Here is a 23,307-nt window from a genome sequence, read left to right on the forward strand (position 1 = left end):
TTTTACACACGTCCATAATCAATTGCGTCGCTTTCTTTGTGCACAACATAATTGTGTCTAATAATTTAAGCCCCATTAATTTATCATCATTCGTAATAGTAGCAAAAAAACATTATCACATAAACAATATCCTTTGACATCATATTCTGAGGTCTTTATTGATTGGGTTTGGTATTTACCTTTTTCGACAATCGCATGTTGGGTTCTCTTGGATAGATGGATAACCAAATTCATGTATGAGCCAAGTTGCTGTATAAAAGATCTGAAGCATAATAACAACCTCCCTGTTTGTAAGATTTCATGCATCATGCATTAGATAGTTCTTTATTCCATCCGTAGCTAAATTAGGACGAACGCCTTTGTTCTCTCGTACCAAAATCTGTGATATGAGACATAAATAATACAATACGATGATCAGATGTGTTCAATGCATAAACAAACCAGTATAGGTAAGTCGAGATCACAACAGATACCCAACACAATTTTATCTTGCTATCCATAAACCATGGTTAAGTTGTTAGCACAGAATATTTTTTGTAACTGAATTAAAGTAATATCAAACTCGAGCACAATTTTTACCATGGGTGCCTCACTTGATATAAGAAGAGAGCACATTACACTTCAAAGAGAATGCTTGCTTCGTCAAATCAGTCCTCAACAATTCCAAACTGCAAGCCTGGCTTAATCTGGAACATCTTCTTCATAAATTAGATCAGAGTAGAAAGAGCAAAACTGATACTCTACAGGCATGCTATAAGAATTAGAATTTTCGGATACACTGGTATGGTTTAATGGACATACGGGCAGAGAAAGGAGCAGAATGTAACAATTATGAGAAACCAACATAAACATGAAACGGGGAGGAAAACGCAGCCACTATTTTTGCCATCAGAGCTTGCTCTTGCAAAAACTACCTACTCTAGTTAATGCCCCAAATAAGTCTTTGCATAACCCCTTCTCTAAATTCTTCAAGCCCAACATGACACTAGACCTGGTTTTCTCTAGCACGGTTGACCATCCTTCCTCGACCACCACCATAACCTCTCCCAGCAGCTCTTCCACCATCTCCTCTACCTCCTCCATATGCTCCACCTGTCACATTCAATAATTGTCCTAGTCATCGCATAATATTAAAGGCAACCTAGTACATTTATGGAAAGCAAAAGTGAACACACAAAGCGTCTTTAATTTTCCTTTTCTTTAAGAATATAGGAAGAGCTTTATCCAACATAAGTGATTTTGCAAATCCAATTCTACAAGGTAAGACTGCCAGTTGAAATATCAGAGCACAAGGATCATCTGGTTTGGTAACCTTAAAAGAGATACAGATATTTCTCTGGCTGCAGCATGAATAGTAAACATTTCGACCCAAATAATTAAGTTCTTAACAAAGTAACCAGATTCAAGCAAAAAGTCTACCAAATAGTTACTATCAACTGAAAAATCATCCTCTTCCTTTCTTTCTTCCTTTTCTATAAATTTCTAGAAGTATTTCAATCAAGTTCATGACATACAAGTATAGCTGAGGGTTGGCTATCCCATCATGCGTCCAGTTTAGATAAGCTTTTAACCATCAACATGGTGTCAAACGTGGACTATATACAAAATCAAAAATGTTCCATAGCTGATAAAGGGAACCTCTAGAACTAGGCTACGAGCCAATATGCTTAGATACAGTCATATGTGAGGTCTCTCAGACCAAAATTTGATACTAAATAGTAAACTTCGCACGGTAAACCAATTTTTTATAACATTTTATTACTAAATTTTACCACAATCATACCAAACACACGTATTATTTGTCTTTAATCGCAATTCCACTAAAACTTGCAAAGCATTAAATACACTAATGACTAAAGTAAAGGATATGTTGCCTATTATTTGATTGACTACGTCAATCATAAACCTAGAAGATGTAGATTGGGAGTAAAGTTCTTTCAGCTCCAAATGGTTTTATCTCACCTCTCCATAGTCAGCATCGACAAATCATTTCTGAAAAACCTCGATAGGCCTGTGCAAGCAGCTTACATTAATAATACGGTTTGGTCTCATAGGATCATGCCTTCAATCAGTCTAAATTTTAACATAATACTCATGACTCTTGATCATCAGGTTATATATATGTCATGTCATGCCTCAGCTATGAAGAATATGACCTGGCTTCATGTAGCTAAGCCCTCTGGCCTGTACAATCAAAGTTCCATTTCAGCAAAACCAAGATCAACCTTGCCATCAAGACCTCACCCTAGTAGAGACTAAGTATGTATAAAATCAAGACAAGAAAGCTCAGAAACAGGAAAAGTTGTCGGTGGTTACAAGTATCAAAACATCTATAAGTGTTGACTTGAGCACAACATACCAAAGGTGAAAATTCATCAGACACCAATCACATTTGGAAAATTCGTTTTAATATCCACCTTTCAACAGTGGATGTAAATTTCAATGATATTAATTTTGGAACCGTATTTGTTTATAATGGACAGGGAGAGGTTTCAGATTCAATTCAAGTGGATGTAGATGAAGTATAAAGAACTGGACATATCCCCCAAGAAATACTCAAAACACTAATCAAAACCTATTGATCACGGTGCACATGTCGAAGAGCCTTTCAAAGCAAATGTGAAAAGAGGACTTTAACAAGTCAATCAAATGACATCATTCTTTGGGTTAATATGGGTGTTGTAAGATGCTTGGATATCTGGACATGGATATGCTTAAAACCCATGTCCATATCTATAGCTGGAAGTTTCATCGAACATAATTCAGATACAAATACAAATAAGTGACAACACATTCATGCGACCGTATACTGAACACTAATTGGAAATGGAGTTGGATGGTTATTATCTGACATACTTTTGCCATAGAACTTTCTTGATCTTGTAACATGACAACTTTAAAACAAATTCAAGATTGGCAACTGTTCTGGTTGATCCTAGACACACTCGGGCATATGAAATAACAGCTTAATAAGCTTGCATTTGGTTCAAGTACACTTTAGGTAGATAATCAAACAATGCTGCAAACCACTGCATAAGATGAGAGACGATCAAACAAGGTTACCACGATAATTCCAACCACCTCTACCACGTCCACCACCTCGACCCCAGTTGGAGTTCCATCCACCATTATCTACATGCAAAGAAAATTGTAGAAAATTAACAAGTATTAAAAACAATATTTTCTAAATACAATAAAAAATGTAAACTTAGTTACCCCGATCATGGCTATATCCACCTTGATAGTTGCCATATCCACTGTTATTGTCATATCTTCCATAGCCACCATATCCTCCTTGATTGTTGCCATATCCACCCTGGTTATTGTCATATCCACCATAGCCACCATATCTTCTTCCCCAACCCCTCCCTCTTCCTCTTCCTCTTCCTCTACCTCTACCACGTCCTCGTGCATAAAAATCTTAACCAAGCATTTATAGAAAATCAATCAATACAACCAACAAAAAAAAAATAATAGATCTAAGCTGTGTACCTTCATTAAGTTGAGTTTGTGCTTGCTTTGGTTGAATCTGCTGTTGCCATTGAAATTGTTGTGGTTGTTGATATCTTTGCTGATGCTTTGGCTGCTCTAGAGGTACTTGGTACCTACCAATGGAAGCAAAGAAATCCAAAGCAGATATCCTAACAAAACTTGCCAAGTGGACTATATTGGAGATGAAGCATGAAAAATGACAAATGGTTTACCCAGGGGAGTTCTTGTTTAGCTCTCTGGCTGACAAAGATATTGAAATCATTGAAACATGACGTGTCGTCTCCAAACTAAACAATTAAACTTCAAAAGTTTAAGGAAACAAACCTCTTTAAAAAGATTATAAAAGTAGGTAATTATCTATGAACATGAAAGCCAGCAAGAACTTAACGGTACAAGACCCTCTTCAATAGGTTCCCACACATCTGTAATACTGACCGAACTGATTGCAGTATCTTGATATAACCCAGGAATCCTTTTCTGCAATCAAATTACATGGGAGCTGAAGATTAATACAACTTCAAACAAAATTAAGAAAGAAGGAATTTTTTTCTAAAACCAACCTTTACAATCTCGGCAATTGCCACTGCTTTGCTGATTGCCTGTCCCATTGCCTTTAAGACAATCTCTCCAACATGTTTTTCCTGCTTGAAAAACCATAATGTGTAATCATCAAAGAGAAGAACTCAGGGTTCACATCTTCAGAACTTGCATGTGTACCAAGTCTCACTTAACTATCTACTCTGGGTCACAACAACTTAGTGTACTCACGCTCAACTTAGTGAGCCATGCGTATAAAATGAAAAGAAACTTTTTATAATCAGATTACTTATTCAACTTTGAAGCAACAGAAAGATGAAATTAAAAGAGACACTATGCTTTATGTAAATAGGTAAATATGTTTTTCATGCAGGGTCTTATTCTAGCAGCTAATTCTAGTGTTTATGAGATCATAATTGCTTCCTCTAGAAAACCTGTCATTTTGCCTTCTTCTAATTTTTCTTTTAACATGTTTAGAACAACTTTGGCATTAGTCCTTGGTTCAAGAGCTTAACATTGAACCAAAAAGGTACAAGTTTCTACTTTTAAGTGGCTTTTAAGATTCAAATTTTAAGGCACAACCTTTCTCAAATATATTTTACAGGATAGAATTAGTACTAGCTTAAGAGGACTAGTACCAGCTCGGTCACTTTTATCAAGACTTTGTTCACAAACTCTTCTTAACTCTTAGTTTAGCTCCAAAACTGATTAATGTCAAAAAAAGGATAAAACTAATGTTTATGTAGATGATTCATGCAAATAGAGAACTACATATAAATGAATGACTTGAAATATGAAACTCTTACAGACTAAGCCCACGAATGAAGCTCAAATTATTGAGCAATCACAATTAAAGCAGAAGCTAGACCCAAAAGTTTAACTTTTTGACCCGTATCAGTCAGCATAGGCAAAATTTCTCATGCCTCCACAAGGTTTTCACCAAAACCAAATGCATTTGATGATATGTACACTCCTAATTATATATGCTTGTCTCAGTTGAATCTTTCTTTTCTTTTATGCAAGGAAAATAAAATATTTGCAAAGTGTAGCTCAATCATATCCCATTAATTATCAATTTACTTCAAACCAAACTGATCCTCTTCCATCTTGAGCCCCGAAACTTCCTTCGAGAGACCACGTGTCCAAAAATGAAAAGGGAAGCCACAACACCCCCATCATCACCCATCCACCTGCTCAAAATGATTGATCAACCTACAAAAAGAACGTAACCCGTAGTAGATGCATGAATCTTTTTCCACATGTTATCTCTAGATACAGGGGTTTTCCAGCAATTGTACTTAAATGATTAGTCAGCACAATGTCGGCAAAGGACATGCCTATAGGATGTGGCTTTTCAACCATTATCCAGTGAGGGGTGTACTGGAGAGAATTAAATGCTTGCTAAAAATGGCTCAACTACACTCTTTTGCTATTATTTTCTTAAACAAATGATGGCAATGTGGTTCGATGAAGATTGCCTACTAATTATGTTCTCTGACAAAGAATAGATTATCCAAAAGAATATTACAAGTAATGAGATGGCAACTGGTGAGATACAGTCACGATACAAGTTAAAGTGGAAAGAAGAGACCACATGGCTGGTCAAAATAAGCCAATCTCAACAAAACAAAATTTTATCCTTCTGAAAGAAACAATCACGGATTTGCTGAATCTATTCTTCATGGCATACACATTAAGGTTCAAAGCTAAAAGAATGAAAATGCTCTGACCTAATAGAATCATGTCAAGAAGGATTTCTCCAATGGCAACAGCTTCATTATCAGCTGTGTACTCGTACTTCCATCCATATATTGAGAAGATGAATTGTATACTATACTTCCAACACCAGTTGTTACATGGTTAAAACATCCATCGAATTCCCAACCTCAGAAATCAACAACAATAATATCAGAATTATGAAGCAGTTCTCGAGATTTAGGATTGATTCCAGCCTCGGAATCTATGTCACTCTTAAGATAATGCCTTCCTAGGAAGAAGAGAGCCATGGGCCATTGGATCAAGTATAACAGAAATCCCCATCATCAAAGGCATGAACACCGCTAACAAACCCTAAATCTCGAGTGATAGTTACAGAATAGGATCAGCGAGACACATACCAGAAGGAGGCTGGTCGCGTAGCTCACATAGTTGCGGATGATGCCCTGGCTGGTGATTCGGATCTCGTTCTCGTTGATGGCCGATTCCTGCCGCGGCTTCTCCACCTTATGGTACCTATCCATGGCTAACAGGGTGCTCCTCCGACGACGGGAAGCGAAGCCACAGGGACCGGTAGGGGTAGGGTTTTGAGTGGGAAGGGTTCTTCTCAGGTCGAAGCAAAAGTACCGCAAGCACAAAAGACACAATACACATACGTGTATATAACACACGTGTATGTATGTATGTCTCCATGTGCTTCTCAAACAAAATATTTTTTGTTGGTTTTTCTCATATAACCCCGTATTTTATATAGTATTAACAATAATCTTCCCTCTAATGACTATATGCATCTTAATTTAGCAAATTCAACATATTACCATATATCCCTAAAATAGAGCATATTCATTTGTTATTTACTGTTTAAGCTTTAAAACCAAATCAGCACCACAATCTTTTTCGTTTGACCCTTCATGTTATAGAAAATTATAAAATTATTAATAAATATTTATTATCAATTTATGTATTGATATGATAATCGAGATTTGACAAATAAGTTTAATAATGACAACATACCAAAGATTTAATCTAAAAAATAAAAATCTATCAATCAAAAATATTATTCAAAATTTTTTAAAGAAAAATATATTGAATGAGGTTTTGTACCCTCAATCATTATTAAGAAAATATATTTTTTTTTCTAATTTTTATTTATTAATAATTTTAGTATTATTGATTTATTAAATCTTTATTTTTCATTCTTTCTATCTCTGAAGTATGTTGCTACTCATTCTACATCACATACGATCTAATATGTTTTATTATCTTTCTCTAGATTGATCTATATTTTAAGAAAATCAACAAAAAAAAATCTAAATTTGTATCTTATTAAATTATAAAATAATTATATAAGACATTCAGATTCAAACTAATAAAATTATTTTATCTTTATGTGTGAGTGTCGTATACGTTATTTATATAATATTTTTAAAAATATTTTATTTAAAGACATATAATAATTTTATTTAAATCTAATATAATATGAACACAAATTAATTAATGTAATTATTTGTGAGAGTTAGATTTACACCTACTCAGTGACTTAGTTAAAAAATAGCATATTTACCCTATATATTTTAGTATTGCATATATGCCCCTTTAGATATCAAATTCATACCTACAAGATACTTTTCTTAGTATCAAACCATCATAATAATCATAAGATTGAGATAATTAAAGAACATATAGGGATAATTTGATTATTTTGTTATATATATATATATATATATATATATATATATATATATATTCTGATTCAAGACTGAAGGTATCGAGATGCTTCCACCCCAACGACCCGCAACGAACCGCCAAGAAATGCTTTTCGCCACTTGTGACTAGTACTCGCACGTCTACCGGGTAGGTCCCGCGGAAGAATGCGGTGCCACCTCCAATCACAAGGCGGGGCTTTGAGTTGGTTCATCGGTAATCCGACGCAGGAGTACGTGATGTTTTTGACAGAGCCGTTCCTAGTACATTCTAAGAGACCAAAGCGAAGGCCATTAATTTCCAATGAATACCTCTCACCGTGTTCGAGGAAGGCGGCCACGAGTCCACCGGCGAAGATCTCCTCCTCCTTCGCGATAGGACCCTACTGCTGCCTTTCCCTTCTCTCTCCCCGCATCCTACTCCTCCTCCTCTTCTTCTTCGCGGCCCCTCTTCTTGGATCGTCTTTCGGCCGAGCGGAGGGCGATTTCTTCGATCCTACCCGGGTGACCCAGCTCTCGTGGCGTCACAGGTGAGGAGCCTCTCGGCAAATCCCCCTCTTCTCCTTCTACCGCATGGCCTCGATCTTTCACTTGGGCGGCTCTTGGTTGGTATCGCCTTTCTGTACAATGGGGTTCCTCTCCCACGATGAATGCGATCACCTCATCGCGTTGGTAAGAATGCATTTGACTGCCGTTGCCAGCTTCGGGATTTAATGATCTGCGTGGTGAAACCAGGCTAAGGGTAAGTTGGAGAAATCGATGGTCGCGGACAATGAGTCGGGGAAGAGTGCGATGAGCGAGGTTCGGACTAGCACGGGCATGTTCCTTGCTAAGCGCCAGGTAATCAATCATTCAATGCTTCTGGACTTTCTGGTCCCTTTTCATTTTTGTCAGTGAATCTTGTCGATCGATCTCAAGCATAAAGATCCTTTCTTTTTTCTTAGTTGAGTCGCTAAAAGTTCCTCCTTTCCAAGCTTCGAGTGCTGTTTAGATTTCAGATTAGACTCCTCCGACAACACATCCAATTTACATGGCAAAGACAAGGCAAGATAAAAGAAACTATGCACCATAAGGGAGATTGATCGTCCAAGTTAGTGGAGATTGTCGACTGCTAACTTGAATATGATCACCATGACTGCTGATTTGTTGATGACACTTTCCACTCTCCATCCCTTCAACTTTGTCTAGCAAGTAATTAGATTGATGACCCACCATTTTTGGAACAAATACCTATGTCTTTACTGTAGGAAATCTAAACTCTAAAATGAAATTCACCAAACAAATATAAAATGAATTTCTCATAATGTGTTCAAACACCAAGTAACTGTCAAACAGGTTGGTATAAACCTCACCATTTGCACCATGAAAAAAGTTTCATGTTTGGGTGGCTATTTTGGGTGTTTCTTTTCACATCTATGGTTATTTAATATGATGCATTCTTGAATCACAAGCCTTAAATATTTCAACTGATTGCTGTTCCCTCTTCAGGTTTCCCAGATTAATATGTTACATTATTCTACATGGGGGCTTGTGGAGTTGTAGGATACTAGTGAAATCCATGGGGGTTGTCTGTCTTGCATTTCTCTTCTTCATAGACATAAGAGTAGAGCAGATCTAAGCAAAGGTATCTCAAATCAGATATTCTTTATCCAAACGACTGGCATGCTAGAACTGAGCTATAGCATGCTTGCAATGCATAGAAATTTTCTAAACACTACCTGGTTTGGCTTTGATCATCCAGCTGGTTGCTTCGTCTGTTATGACCAATACAAGTTTCTCGAACTGTTGGCTGACACCAAAAGCTAATGCATTTTTTTTCTTTGAAGGATGAAATTGGTGTGAGAGAAGGATTGCGGCTTGGACCTTTCTTCCAGAAGGTTATAGATCTCCCTTCACAGTAGTAAATATTCATATTATCTCTTCCTAATTGTTCACACAATGGCCTGCCCTCTCTTCGACCGTTTACTAGAAAATGCTGAGTCCATGCAAATACTTCACTATGAGCCACATTTTGATTATTTTCATGATCAAACCAATCAAGAACTTGAAGGTCACCGAGTTGCCACAGTATTGATGTACCTATCCAATGTTCAGAAAGATGGAGAGACTATCTTGCCCAACTCAGAGGTAAGAATGCCACTAATGGTCACAGTGCAGAAGTCGTCTTATATCCACATTCTGCAATCTGATGCAAAAAAATGGCTATTCGGGTAATTACAGATTCAACTCATCTTAGAGCATCTCATAGGATATATATATATATATATTTCATGACCATCTTAGGTAAATGTCGTTTGATAGCTTATCTTGCTTCAGATTGGATATAGTAAATTTCTGTCTTAACTTCTGTTAACATCGATCAAGGACAATCTAAAAGTGTTTTGTCTATGCAGTGAAACCTGAAAAAGGTGATGCTCTGCTCTTCTTTAGCCTTCGCCCTGATGCAACAACAGATCCTGACAGTTTGCATGGAAGCTGTCCTGTGATAGAAGGCGAGAAGTGGTCGGCAACAAAGTGGATTCATGTGAGGTCTTTTGACAAGCCAGAGAAGCAGAGGTCAAGAGAGGGACGTGTAGATGAGAACGTTCTCTGCCCACAGTGGGCTGCAGACGGAGTGTGTGTGAAGAATCCGCCTTAAATGACTCACCTGGATTCTGTAGAAAGAGCTGCCATGTATGCTCTTTGTAGGTCATTTTTTGTGGTATAGTCTTAGCATGAATATTATTTTGATTGTACTCATACCACTTACTAATGGCAAATGAAAAATACATGAACAGATTTTAATGCAGGCTTGCAATAATGTACTATATAGCTAATATTCTGTGTGTAATGCTCATGGAATTCAAAGCTTCATCTATGATATGCTTCAGTTGATTTCTAACTGAACTTTTCGGAGTTCCAGTCAACACATGGTGCTAAAAAAACACATTAAAGGGAAACAGAGGCACAATCTGAGTTATTCAACCTAGAAACATCATTTATTTATTTCTAAGAATATTTTGTTACTGATGGAACATAAGAAAAATATGAGGAAACAGACCATAATCAAGTTACTCAAAGGAAAAATGAACAATTAAATTTTTGGAAATGCAATGCATCCATACAAAATAATATTATCAAAAAGACACTAGAAGAACTAGAAAGCAGAAACAATGCTGTTTAGATGACCTTTCTACTGCACAAGCCAGGGCCTTGAAGTTTTGTATGCTAGGTTCTGAACGCCAAACAGCAGAGGAAGGCAAGCTAGATGAGTCTTAACTCATATTCGCCAGCCATTGTGATGTACCGCACCCATGGAAGGGCTAGGTATCCACTCTTTTCGATAATTTTCAGATACCGGACCTAAAAAAAGGCCAAAATACAATGCATCCGTAAACTACTCGTCCATATAGTCCATCAGTTGTTGCAAAAAGAAGAAAAAAAAAGGAACACCAAAATACCTGTATGCCAGATATGGTGAAGTATGGGATCTCAAACTTCACACGGATAGGAGCCTTTCTCTCCGGAATTGCATCTTCTGCAGTTATACTGGGAAGACTAAATTCTGCCCTACACATGTACTCCTAGAACCAAATGAGCATCATGAACAAACTGCCTAGGTTGTAAACTTGGATGGATGCCATCTTTTTATTTATCTGGGAAATAAAGTTGCATCTCATACCTTGCCACCAGGGAAAGATTTTATTTTCCAGACCAGTGCATCATGCTCAGGTGCATATGCAGCAGAACCCATGGATGTCCGAATGCTGGGATTGGTGGCATCTGAAGGTACAGGTAGCTCGATTTCCACACTTGTTGCGGTACTGTATGGAAATGAGACGATAACATGAGCTTGTTGGAAATCGATGGCATGAACTATAACAAGTACAACAGAAAGCGCTTTCATGTATGATAGTGAAAGTAAACTAGCACCTTCTTTCCTTGAACTGACTTCTTGCTTTCACCATCATCTCTATGCGACTTCTCGAGTGTCTGTCCACTTGAGCCTCAACCCAAATGGGAGGTTTTACCTAAGTGACCAGGGTGACAAGGAAACATGAGTATAATAACTGATTGCAAAAAATATCCATCAAACAAAATCCAAAAATTTAACTCTATTCCATACAAAATTGTAAATCCAGGGTAACCTGAGTGCTGAGTCTGTATGTCATTAGGTCAAAAGTTCCATCAGGTGGTATGAAAGATATTGTTCTGTCATTCTCAAACCGTGCCAGGCGTACACACCTTACAAATAGTATAAGTGTTCGACATTCAGTATATAGATGTGATCGCATGCACCTCAAAAAGTGAGAAGACCACTTACTGGTGAAATTTGATATCATCTAAATCTATGGCTTTCCCCTTGGTTGTTCTACCTTGAGCTTCCAAAAGGACCCGGTCATTCAGCCCAAGTTTACATTCAGGCATTCCACTGCACAGATTAAGCATAATTTATTGGTATAGAAATCAATCTCCAGAATAAATGATAATAGCTAAATGATATTCCACTTATCATTCACCATGTGAACTTCTGCTTTAGTATTTTAGGCAAATCTGAAGAAGTTATCAAATGAAATTGTACTTTCAGGTGCACTACTTTAAAAAAAGAGAAAATTAAAAACACTTGTTTTTCAGAAGAGGGAGAAATACCATTATCCACGATAAAGAGTTTCAGTGCACAAGTTTTCTTCCAATTGATGGGCACTTGATGCAAAAAAACTGAGACAATCTGTCTAAAATCATTTTCACCTAAAAACAGTGATGGATACTTATACAAGAGTTGAATAATTGATGGTTGTATTCTTGTACATGAATTTGAATGTTAGTTCAAACAGGAATTTTCAGTCAAATATTAATAGATATATGGTACTAAAATTTTCTTTCCTTATATAGTTCCATTTCTACCAAAGTAACCCAAAAGATTTTAATGAATTGCTATGTCTACCACAAGTTAAATTATCTGGGAAGTGTTTTGCTCAGCATTCCAATCACTAGGCAAATTAAAAAAATCTTCTTTATAGAGACAAATGAAGGGTTTAAAGAAGTCATGCAGTGTCCTTTCATTTTCATATGTTAATTCGCGTCAAGTATGTTAAAGATATGACAATTATTTATAAGTTGATGGAACAAGTCAACGGACGAATTTGTACTCTTGTCCATATAAAGTATTAAAATAGTATCTTTTTCTTCATGGTCTCCATGCAATTTTACGTTAATATAAATATAACTATGGAATTTCATCAGTAGTCCAAAAGGACAATATGCTAAAAAGTAGTGAGTAGGTTAAAAGGATATATAACATACAGACAGACAAACTTATAAATATTGTTAAACTAGGTGAAGAATCTAGGCAACATACTATTGAATAATTTAAGATGAAGGGAGAGATAAGGAAAAAATATTGCACCTCAAGTATGTTCTCATCTTCAATGCCCCAACAACATCTGAACGGATAATCTGTCCATTGCTGTTGACAAGAATATTGACACTTTCGACAACATCCAAGAACACCTAGGAAAGAAAGAAGAGAATCTACTTCATCACACAAGGTTTAGCGAACAATGACCAAAGGTACCCTTAAACAGGTATGAATGACCTACTTCATTTTTCTTGTACCGTATGCCTTCACTGCGCCACGAAACTGCATTTGTGACAGCCATTGGTGGCCTCTGTGTGACTTCCATTCTGTATGCATCTGTCTTAATGAACTCACTAAGAATCTTAGCTTCGGTGTATTGCGGATACCCAAAGTCCATCATCTCATCGAGTAACTCATACTGTTCACATTACACAATGGATTATTTTTTTCTTAACACAACCGAGACCAACCAGCATAAATCAAGTTATATATCCGATTTTCCACTTACCACAACAACAAAATTATCTCTTAAAGATTCCTCCTCCAGCTCTACGAAATAATGTTTAAAAACCTGCAATGCATATGATCAAATAGAAAGAAAAGGAGCAGTGATTTGAAAAAGAAAATAACCATGGATCGTTAAGAGAATTCACATCAACGACGCGATGAAGGAAGAGGAGGATGCTGACAGCATTGCAGTTCTGCCTAGCTGCCGTCATCAGGAACACGTTGTTGTGCTGAATGAACATATAACTGATCCCATCATCGAAGACCACGGGCGAGTGAGACTCGTGATCCCCCTGTCATCATCGAAACCAAACTCAAGATTATATTTTTTTTTTTCCTCAAAAAAATCGACGGAACAAGCCAGATCCATCAATCCTCCTTAAAGTGGACGGATCTAAAGGGAACGAGAAAGAGATCGAAGCTAGATACGGGGGTATACCTCTTTCTCTATGAGTTTGGTGAAGAAGCGCTCGGCCTGGACGGCGGAGACGTCCCCGCGGTAGTCCCGCCAGATGAGGACGCGGCCCTTGATGTCGAGCAGGAACAGCGCCGAGACGGCGCCCGCCATTAACGAGGGCGAGGCGGTGCCTTCCAAGGAGGGGAATCAGGATAGGAATCCAGACCTGGGCTCGCTACCCATTCTTGATCAGTCTCTCCCTCCCTCGAGTTCCTCCAATCGCGCGGGAAGGAAGGATCAAAGAAGAAGCCGAAGAATCCACCGACGCGAGAGAGAGATCTCGAGAGGACGTACGAAACGAAGCCCTCTTTCTTCCTTTTTTTATTGCCAATACTTTCAGTTTTGTGGGCGTGAGAAATGGGAGCAAAAATGACAATGAACACATAAGCTGTCTCGTCAAGATTCGCGCACGATCTTGATGTTCCTCGTTGAGATTCGCACTAGAGTTAAAACTAAAAGGAGGGGGGTAATTATAGCTTATCTGTAGTTAGCTATCATTACTATCTTATCTTTAACTTTTTTAAAATTATATTGACATCTATATAGTTAAAATATCTAAGTTTATTTAAGTAATTTTAATATTTTAATTAACGATGGTAGACGATAATATCGTTGAGAGCCACGAGTAACGATTGTGGATAAGAATGAGTGATAACAAGAGATTAGGGTCACTTTATATGGATATTTGTGTTAGCATCTATCTAAATATTGATATAGTTACTTAGCACTATGTCGACGTAAATATAGAACGACGCCACTCGATATTTACATTGACGATCTTTTTGTCGATCAGTAATTACGTCGACATCGACATAGATATAAAGTAATGAAATGATTACTTGGTAACTTTAACGATGTCAAATACAAAGCGACCTTCACCAATCATCGTCATTCTCCTCGTCCACAACCAACCCATCATAAACTAGAACGTTAAGATTATATTTTTGTCATTTGTTTTCATGTTTGTATTAATAAAACTAACGTCATTAGGGTAAATAGATCTAAATATTTTAATTTTATAATTATAAATATGTCAATGTAATTTTTTAAAGTATAAAGATCGAAATACTAAAGATAACTAGCTGGGATAATTTATAATTAGTCCTAAAAAATTAACTCCACCAAGATTTAATAGGAATAGACATAGGTGGCATCTCCTCAAGATTCACACAACATATTGATATTTCATATTAAGATTAGATTATATCACGATTCGATTCCAATTTCAACTATTTAAAATCGAGTCAGTTTTTTTTATGGATCCATCTATTAGAAAGCCAAACTCCAATCATGACTATCACTGCACCTCCTCTATCTCCCCCTTCATTCTTTGACATCCTCTGTTCCCTCTCCCCCTCATTCGCTCTCGCTGGAAATTGCAGAGGCTTACGACACCACCCGATTTCCCTCCTCCTGCCATTATGCTCTCTCTCCCATTCTCTCAACCTCCCTCTCCAACCCCGTCCGCTAACTCCCTATCGCCATCAGGACCCCTACTGACATGCTCCTCCCCTCCTCCTACGCCAAGTCCATCCTCGCCTTTCTTGTTCCAAACTCTACTCATGTCATTGCCACCCACGACTGCCTCAGAGCACCTCCGCTTCTCCGTGTGCCGCCTCTGCCATGTCACTGGTGTCATGTCCTTCCTCCTCAATAGACTTGACTCTGGTTTTGAATTCATCCTGTTCCAATTCCATCATCCACAAAACTGAAAAGCTCTGAAACCATGATCAAGTCTTGTTGAGATATGCCTTATAATTTAAACTAAAAAGAAACTTAAAGCTCGGAAATGATTCATGTAAAATGAGGATGTATGCGGAATGAAGCCAACAAAGATAAGACTTTGGTAGCTTGGGGGTGTAGTTTATCTAATCAACATTAGTAATAATACCACATAAGATGGAAGATATGCTCGTTAAAATTGAAGCCCAGTAAAATGATTTCTGTTCTTGAGGAAGGTGTTAATTCAAAAAATTTAATCATCTTCTTGTCTAAATTCACATCTATTCTCAATCCGACTCAAACATCTGATAACCAAATTATACTGTGAATAGGTCATACAATGACATTTTTCAGATTAAACATGCACATATAATGTCTCATTTATCCTATCCGAAATCAACATCCCTAATTCCAATAATCTAAAATATCCTCATCAAAACAACATTCCTCATCGAACACATTTGGGAACATAACAAGAAGCTACAGTTCTCAGAGTAAATCTTGACAGAGTTCTACTATCTCAAAGAAGAAAAGTTGGCGCAAATGAATACACATCTTTGTGTTCATAACATTCCTCACTAATCAACAATGAGCTTGATGGTATCCCATTTTGAGCAACAACAAGCTTGTTTCTCACTCTGATTTTAACCCCCAAGGAAGGCATTCTGGCTCTAACGACAGCGATGAGCATTAATGTCGAATAAGATGACGTACTTGCTCGATAAATATCGACATAGAACACTAATTTTGAGGTGCTTGGTCAACTCATCTGCTACATAATTTATGACATCCTGCATCAGAAACACACGAAAACTCCATTTTAATTACGATATGAGACTATGTCCATAGTCTGAAATCAATGCATTTGAAGCTTTGAAATAATTGCAGGACAATATAGATGAAGAAAAGGTACAACCAAGTCTCTACGGGCAAAAGTTCTAGAAATAAAGGAATATGACTTAATTCTACAATCTAGAAAAAAAAAAATCAAGTAGTTTGTAATTGAAATAATGCAGCCAAAGCAGCTACCTATGTCAGTCTAGGCCTTGATGTCTGCGAGGTCTATTTCGGGTTGAAGTGGAACCAACAGTCTAGGCCTTGATGCCTGTGAGGTCTACTTCGGGTTGAAGTGGAACCAACTTTAGATAATCTGATTGAGAACCAAGACCTCAGCTGACTTATTTGATCATGTTTTACTCATATCAGATTCATCTTGCATGCATCCTGTTCAACTAATTTTGATAGTTCATACTTCTACCTTGCAAGTAACTAATTTTCAGTAAGATCACTTTTATCCAAACCCTAATCAGTTTTGGTGTCTGGACTGCACTTAGTATTGGTTTTGTGCCAAATTTGGCATGGTTTGGACTATTTAACAAAGCAGGATTTCTTGGTGATTGTGGCTGGATAATACAAGTAAAAAAAAAAAAACTTAAATATGACATTAATCAGACATCCAAACCTGAAATAACACGGAATGAAACTGGCATTGAAACTGGGAACGGCGATGTCTAAGATGAGGGCTGTAATGGTTTTGCTTTGACGGTTTATGATTGTTTTAGAGTTGTTGGCCAGTACTTGGGATTTCTGATTATTTTATAATAATTAGACTATAGTTATAGTACAGGGTTGTTGGGTTCATAATAATACTATAATTACCTAAGTATGATCCATCAGCATATAACAGATATAAAGATTGATTCTGTCAATGAGAAAGCTCCACAAAATTCATGAATGTCGCTATCCATAAAACTCTATTGGATACATCATCAATTTATTGCAAATGTACTTGATACAGAATAACCACAATCATCCATCCAGAGATGTATGGGATCCCTAGGATTTCTATGAATATATGTTTAAGCTATCTAAATCTCTGAAGGCACATTTTATTTCCTACAGTAGAAAGCTTATTCATCTCACAAAACTTTTTTTTATTATGACCATGTCTGCATATCAATAGGCCATGAGTCCAAAACCATGTGACATCATCGCAGGTTATCAGCCAAGAAAAAATGTAGATATGGTTCCTCCCTGTTGCACTTAAAATTAATCATTCAGTGAGCCTTAACAACATGTAATTTTGAACCCTATATTAGTCGATTGCACGACTGCTCAGCACCTAAATGAAGTGAAAACAACCAACAGGGCCCCAGGACCTACAAATGGCATCGGTAGATAATTACTGTTATAACCAACAAGATTGTATTGATGTTGTGTGATTAATTAACATAGCTTCTTACCTAGTACATGACAGACTTCTGCACTGAGGCAAACTACCATCTCCTCCCATATCTTAAGGCCAAAAGCCACTTGCTCTCAGTAATTCTTAGCCAACTCTTAGTTTTTATGCCATGTTCTTATAGGAGTTAAATATATCGACAAATTCCTTATTTATGTTGACCTACATGATACATCTAAGAGAAGAAGAGTTACAACAAATTCACAATTATACATATTAAAGCCACTAGACTTTCATCTTTGAAGTGGAAAATAAGTTTTTAAGGTGGACACACTGCTGCCAGGGAGAGTAACAGAAAAACAATCAAATGAGTCTTGAAGGCAAGGATAAATTTAAATATGAAAAACATGGATTACCTAAATAGTAGAGTCGGTTGACGGTTAATTAATCATGGTACACTTTCAGGATCAGGCTTCGGGCACTCCTCAGAGTCAGAATCATAATACTCGCCACTCCATAGTTTTGGTTGCATCCTGTGCTCCATATCCTCATCTTCCTATATTATGTCAATTTCAAGTTAACATATTTTCTTTTAAAGAAATAAAAATATGGCAGTAAATTTGGTTACAGAAGGGATGCACCTCCTCAGGAGCTTCTGTATCAGGTGGTCTTGACTGGAACTGCACACTAGGAGCATGTTCAATTTTCGAAAGGTAATCCATTAACATATTCCTGCAAATGACAAAAACATAAACATAATTGATAATGAAAAAGAACAAAGAATGGACATTACAACAGCAAGATTGACTCTAAGAAACTGTTGCTTCACACAAAATGAGGCACCAAGTATGAATAAAGACTGACTTCTTTTGTTAGCCTTTTTTGTTTTTATCATGAAAAAATATCTATGTTGCTCTAGTTTTCTTTCTAATAAAGGAAGCATCTCGGCCAACACGTGCAGTGCATAAGACAAGAAAAACCGATTCATAATCAACTGCAGATAAATGATGAATTAGTAGATTCAACCGAATAGCATATTTACAGAATATATAAAAGATAATATTTTGGCATGTAACAGATGTATTTGTAGCTGACAATTACCTAATGTCCTCCAGTTCCTTTGATGAATTTTTATTCTCCATGCTTCTTGGTCGAATATGAAGATCATAGTCAGGACCAAAATACTCGTAGTATTCATTGTAAGGCAACTGATTGTCAGGTTCCACTCCAATTGCAACTGCTGTCTGCAAATGTTACATGTTTTAATAAAAAACAACTCCAATTACAGATGTAGATTCAGTGATCAAAAGCTATATCAAGCACAACCTCATAGCACCAGCAGCGAGCAACATTGCGCATTGTATAGCCTCCACCTCCCAGAACCAACATTGGTACATTGAAGGATCTAAGGTATCGTAGACAATCTGCATGCCCCTTCACAGACAAGTTAAAGCAACCTAGTCTGTCTCCCGCCAAAGAATCAGCACCACACTGGAGAACAACTGCATCAGGCTGATAAACTGCCATCACCTTTTGGATGATAGGCCTAAAAAGACCCCGAAAACTCTCATCATCCATCCCATCATTTAGAGGAACATTTAGAGCATAGTACTTTCCTTGCCCAAATCCGACGTCCTTTATATGGCCAGTTCCAGGAAAGAAGTCCCCATATTTGTGGAAGGACACAGTCATGACTCTGTCAGTCGTGAAAAATGCCTCTTCAACACCATCTCCATGATGGATATCAATGTCCACATAGAGAACACGCTGTCCAACAAACAAATTAGTGCAAGTACATAGAATACAAAAAAGCATATTACAAACAACAAAATCAAAAGTGATTTATTAAATGACAGATAAGGTCCCCGTAGTTACTATCATTCCACATCAATAGTCATGACAAATGAAAACGAACTTTGCATGTGAACATGATAGTACATTCTTATGCTCCATAATTACTAAAGTAATATGTCCAAACGGATAAAAAGATGGAGTTTATTAGAAGAATGAACTCGGATCAACTGTGTTTGGGATTTGGCACATTAGTTAGTTCGTTCCGTGGTAACTTGGTCAGGGCCTCAAATATCATAAGCAACCTTTTGAGTGTGAAGTATGACTGTACATATAACCATTTCAACTAACAAGGAAATCTTATATAAGGACAGATGCTACAAAACTATGGCAGAATCAAGAACAAAAAGATTATTTCCTTGCAGTTTTCCCATGTCACAATCATGACGTCTAGGGGAAGAATAATCCTGACTTCTGTGCATAAAAGAAATGGCTTCCGATCTCACAAGCACCCTTCTGCATGTTGAAGTATGACTGTATATCTAACCATTTCAACTAACAAGGAAACAATATGAAGTGTAGGTACAACAAATTTTAAGGATATGTTAAACATATTATTTTATAGGCATCCAGAGAGTAGCATAATTATGGTGGATAAGAGAACATTGCAGTTAACTAACCAAATCTACTACGAGAGCCATTAGAAGTCATTACACTTGAAGATGTTGACAAAATAAACTGACAATCTCTTTACAAATTGATGGCCACAGGTCCAAGTGGAACTGTGAAGGTCATGAAGGTCTGCATGGACAGGTCAGATATTACATGCCTAAAGTTCTTATGAGATTTTCAGTGTTAATACGAAGACAGCCAAGGTGCAGAAATCAACAAACAAGAACATTGTCTATCATCAAGGACTCACATATAAAAGCAGTAAGAGTTTGCTATACTTCACTAAACATGAAAAGGAACAGGAAAATATGATAAATTTAGAACTACTAAAGATATAATCGAGTAAAGTGCCACTTTACCACTTAATGTCCAAAAATTACAGGAAAAGGGGTTTCCTTGAACAAGTCCTAAAGATCATCAAATGTGTTTCTCAACCACAAAAAATGGCATTCCAGTTACAGCAGAAATAAATACAGAATATAAAAATGGAAATAGTTCCAGAGTTTCCAAATCCATATTGCAGAAGATGATATTATGTAGTGTTAATCAACCAAAGAGATGACAGAGGAATAGCAAGTGCCAGATTATTATGTTATCTAGCATCCAATGTTTTGCTGGTCTAGAGCCTAGCACAAGATGATATCATGTGTTTGTTTTGATCAAAACAAGGCGAGGTAGAGGATCGATGCAGCATCTTTGTATGATGCAACACAGTATCAGTTAAGTGCTAGGAAACAGGTCACCAACATGCATCGATATGAATGTTTAAATTTCACTGCTAGGCTACTAGCTGATAACAGAAAACAAATTTTAAAAAATTATGACATTGTCGACCCTCGACTCTTGCTTTATCTACCTTTGAATTAGTGAGACAAGGTACACCTTACGAATTAAAAAAAAAATGGAAATTAGGAAAATACATATAAAAAAAGCTGGGATTACTAACACGAGGATGCTGAGATGAATTATGTGCTTACAGTTCAATTATTTTTTACTGTCAAGTGTCAACCAAAAAATGAATTGAAAGAGAGAATTGCATTAGATGGCTAACAAACAATCGAAAATTTTAACAGATCTTAAGGGAATTATCTCTACCAATTAGTTTGAACTTTATAAAACATTTTAAAGTGGTTCTAGTCGAAGACAGAACAAGGGAAAATCATTTTATGTGATATGGACATGTAGAAAGGAGATTTATAAATGCACTGGTTGAACTTGTGAGTCAAATAGGGTCAGGAAAGCAAGGAGGGTAGAGGAAGACCAAACTTCTAGAAGCAATGAAAATATATTTGATGGATCTTAACCTAGAACCGATAGAGCTCGATGGCAGAAAAGAACTAGATCTTCAAGATAGCTGGGACCTTAGGCCTTAGTTGTTGCATTTGTTGTTGATGCAAGGAGAAAACATACTAATAATAAAATCTAAGTAAATGGCAAGAAATTGAAACAAAACCTATTATTCCATTTTTAAATGCCAATTAGAGCTCGAGATGATCATACTAACAGCATTTTAAGCAGATAAGAACATAAAACATAGGATCAAGTTAAGGGATGTCTGAAATATGTAAAAGGATATGACATTCTGAACAGGAAAAAATGCAAGGAAAATAAAGTTTCTTCAGAAACCATAGCAACCCTCTGCGTTTTACTTTGTCAAGATGCCCTACCAAATATCAAGTGCTACCCAGCATAATCGAGCTATTTAAGGCTCAAAATTTTCAGATCAATTGGTTCTGTCTGAAATAGGACATAAAAATAAGTTTTTTAATTTAAAGATTCCAATAGAAAGGGGTACTAAAACAAATATAAAACCTTATTTCCTCGTGACCAGCTTAAATCTCCAATAACTACTGATCTCAGAGCAGTGGTTTATAACAACGGAAGACAGAAGGAACATCAATCAACACTAAACCTAGTAGAGACTTACCCTGTGGTACTTGAGGAGCTCGAGGATGCCGAGGACGATGTCGTTGACGTAGCAGAAGCCAGAAGCCTCGCACTTCTTGGCATGGTGGAGGCCGCCGGCCCAATTGATGGCGATGTCGGCGTCGCCGCGGTTGATCTTGACGGCGGCCCCGATGGAGCCGCCGGCGGAGGCCTGACAGAACTCGAAGAGGCCATCGAAGACGGGGCAGTCCTCTCCGACGTTGAAGCGCTTGAGTTGGCGGGAGGAGGCGGAGGCAGAGGCGGGGTCGGACAAGGGCTGGGCCTGGGCGGAGGCGAGGGCGGCGGTGGCGGGGGACACGGAGGCGAGGAAGTCGACGTAGTCGTCGGAATGGAAGCGGCGGATGTCGGCGGCGGAGGCGGGGAAAGGGCGGGAGACCTCCATGAGGCGGTGGAGGGCGTAGTGGACGACAAGGTTGTGGGCCATGCGGATACGGTGGGGCTTCATCGGGTGCCCCTGCCCGTAGTAGTAGTCCCCGATGGTCGGCTCGTAGAAGTAGCTCACCCGCCGCCTTCCCCCGTCCACGCACGACGCCGACGCCAGCGACGCCCCCTCCCCGCCGCCGCCGCCAGCAGCCGCCCCCCCCGATGACGACGCTATCGTCATACCAGTGAGGTCGCTGGACTCGAGCTGGGCGAGGCGAGGCTTTTGGCTCAATGGGATTCGGGTGGTGGCGGCTAAATAAGAGGGAGAACAGATCAAAGGACACCGGTAAGTAAAACCATGGGCGCGTTGGGCTGTGTTCTAAAGACACACTCTTTTAGTCTCTTTTTTTTTTATGATCAAATAATACACAATTGATTTAGGATGATCAATCGATTTTTTTTTCTTCATAAAATTAGATATTGTTATCAATTTTATTTTATTTTTTCAGTCCATACAATAAATTCCTTCTTTTTCTAAAGTCAGAAAATTTTATAATTGGCATTTTATCATATTAGAATAATTTTTTTCTTAACAAAAAGTACATCCAAGTAAGGAAATAAACTTTCAACGAGTAAATTTAGAATAATATAATTATGTGATAAAAATTAATTATAAAATTAAAATTTATGATCTATACCCTAAATGATATATCGTTCATTCTAATAGTGATCAAGAAGAGCAACGATAAAAGAAGAAAAAAGAATATAGTCTCCGTTACCTTTAAACTTAAAATTTTTTAAAAAATTATTCAAAAATATTATTATTATTTTTTAATCATTAATAGAAACTAAAGATGATATGATGAATGTCATAATAATT

The 23,307-nt window shown here is 37.4% G+C and overlaps 3 protein-coding genes and 1 pseudogene across 9 annotated transcripts; 1 reads left to right on the forward strand and 3 right to left on the reverse strand.

Annotated features, from left to right (window-relative positions):
• Positions 1-718: 718 nt before the first annotated feature.
• On the reverse strand, positions 719-6,369 carry LOC103973535 (uncharacterized). Of its 7 annotated transcripts, XM_065095648.1 has the most exons (10): positions 6,147-6,288; positions 5,760-5,914; positions 5,110-5,241; positions 4,053-4,136; positions 3,881-3,969; positions 3,705-3,779; positions 3,493-3,605; positions 3,217-3,420; positions 3,064-3,132; positions 719-1,092 (listed from the first exon to the last, which is right to left on the reverse strand). In XM_065095648.1, exons 3-10 carry the CDS (start codon positions 5,206-5,208, stop codon positions 986-988), a joined length of 840 nt encoding a protein of 279 aa, XP_064951720.1. In that variant the 5' UTR covers positions 5,209-5,241; positions 5,760-5,914; positions 6,147-6,288; the 3' UTR covers positions 719-985. The 7 variants fall into 7 exon arrangements, with proteins under 7 accessions (XP_064951720.1, XP_018676778.2, XP_018676777.2 ...); XM_018821233.2 differs by lacking the exon at positions 5,760-5,914 and having other exon boundaries at positions 4,053-4,133; positions 6,147-6,297; XM_018821232.2 differs by lacking the exon at positions 5,760-5,914 and having other exon boundaries at positions 6,147-6,297.
• A 1,392-nt stretch (positions 6,370-7,761) lies between these two features.
• On the forward strand, positions 7,762-10,232 carry LOC135605491 (probable prolyl 4-hydroxylase 7; annotated as a pseudogene).
• Positions 10,233-10,502: 270 nt separating this feature from the next.
• On the reverse strand, positions 10,503-14,085 carry LOC135605492 (AP-1 complex subunit mu-2-like). Its single transcript, XM_065095651.1, has 11 exons — positions 13,733-14,085; positions 13,440-13,586; positions 13,295-13,357; positions 13,028-13,204; positions 12,835-12,938; positions 11,752-11,859; positions 11,576-11,672; positions 11,361-11,458; positions 11,110-11,251; positions 10,889-11,011; positions 10,503-10,790 (listed from the first exon to the last, which is right to left on the reverse strand). Exons 1-11 carry the CDS (start codon positions 13,859-13,861, stop codon positions 10,692-10,694), a joined length of 1,287 nt encoding a protein of 428 aa, XP_064951723.1. The 5' UTR covers positions 13,862-14,085; the 3' UTR covers positions 10,503-10,691.
• Positions 14,086-15,827: 1,742 nt separating this feature from the next.
• On the reverse strand, positions 15,828-22,737 carry LOC135605493 (histone deacetylase 6-like). Its single transcript, XM_065095652.1, has 6 exons — positions 22,045-22,737; positions 18,981-19,421; positions 18,756-18,898; positions 18,296-18,386; positions 18,071-18,210; positions 15,828-16,263 (listed from the first exon to the last, which is right to left on the reverse strand). Exons 1-5 carry the CDS (start codon positions 22,666-22,668, stop codon positions 18,103-18,105), a joined length of 1,407 nt encoding a protein of 468 aa, XP_064951724.1. The 5' UTR covers positions 22,669-22,737; the 3' UTR covers positions 15,828-16,263; positions 18,071-18,102.
• Between the last annotated feature and the right edge of the window lie 570 nt (positions 22,738-23,307).

This window comes from Musa acuminata, chromosome BXJ2-2 (assembly GCF_036884655.1).
Source record: "Musa acuminata AAA Group cultivar baxijiao chromosome BXJ2-2, Cavendish_Baxijiao_AAA, whole genome shotgun sequence".
In the NCBI taxonomy this organism is placed as follows: Eukaryota; Viridiplantae; Streptophyta; class Magnoliopsida; order Zingiberales; family Musaceae; genus Musa; species Musa acuminata.

What these genes read in the sequence shown, in the direction of transcription:
- LOC135605492 (XM_065095651.1), bottom strand. Translation starts at nt 13,861, where the DNA reads ATGGCGGGCGCCGTCTCGGCGCTGTTCCTGCTCGACATCAAGGGCCGC. An exon ending in GATGATATCAAATTTCACCA is followed by an intron (nt 11,673 to 11,751) that starts GTAAGTGGTCTT and finishes ACTATTTGTAAG; the next exon opens with GTGTGTACGCCTGGCACGGT. An exon ending in AATCTTTCCCTGGTGGCAAG is followed by an intron (nt 11,012 to 11,109) that starts GTATGAGATGCA and finishes ATTTGGTTCTAG; the next exon opens with GAGTACATGTGTAGGGCAGA.
- LOC135605493 (XM_065095652.1), bottom strand. Translation starts at nt 22,668, where the DNA reads ATGACGATAGCGTCGTCATCGGGGGGGGCGGCTGCTGGCGGCGGCGGC. An exon ending in CTCGCTGCTGGTGCTATGAG is followed by an intron (nt 18,899 to 18,980) that starts GTTGTGCTTGAT and finishes TAACATTTGCAG; the next exon opens with ACAGCAGTTGCAATTGGAGT. An exon ending in AAGGAACTGGAGGACATTAG is followed by an intron (nt 18,387 to 18,755) that starts GTAATTGTCAGC and finishes TGTCATTTGCAG; the next exon opens with GAATATGTTAATGGATTACC.
- LOC103973535 (XM_018821226.2), bottom strand. Translation starts at nt 6,269, where the DNA reads ATGGATAGGTACCATAAGGTGGAGAAGCCGCGGCAGGAATCGGCCATC. An exon ending in ATTGAAGAGGGTCTTGTACC is followed by an intron (nt 3,780 to 3,880) that starts GTTAAGTTCTTG and finishes TTAATTGTTTAG; the next exon opens with TTTGGAGACGACACGTCATG. An exon ending in ACAAACTCAACTTAATGAAG is followed by an intron (nt 3,421 to 3,492) that starts GTACACAGCTTA and finishes TGCTTGGTTAAG; the next exon opens with ATTTTTATGCACGAGGACGT.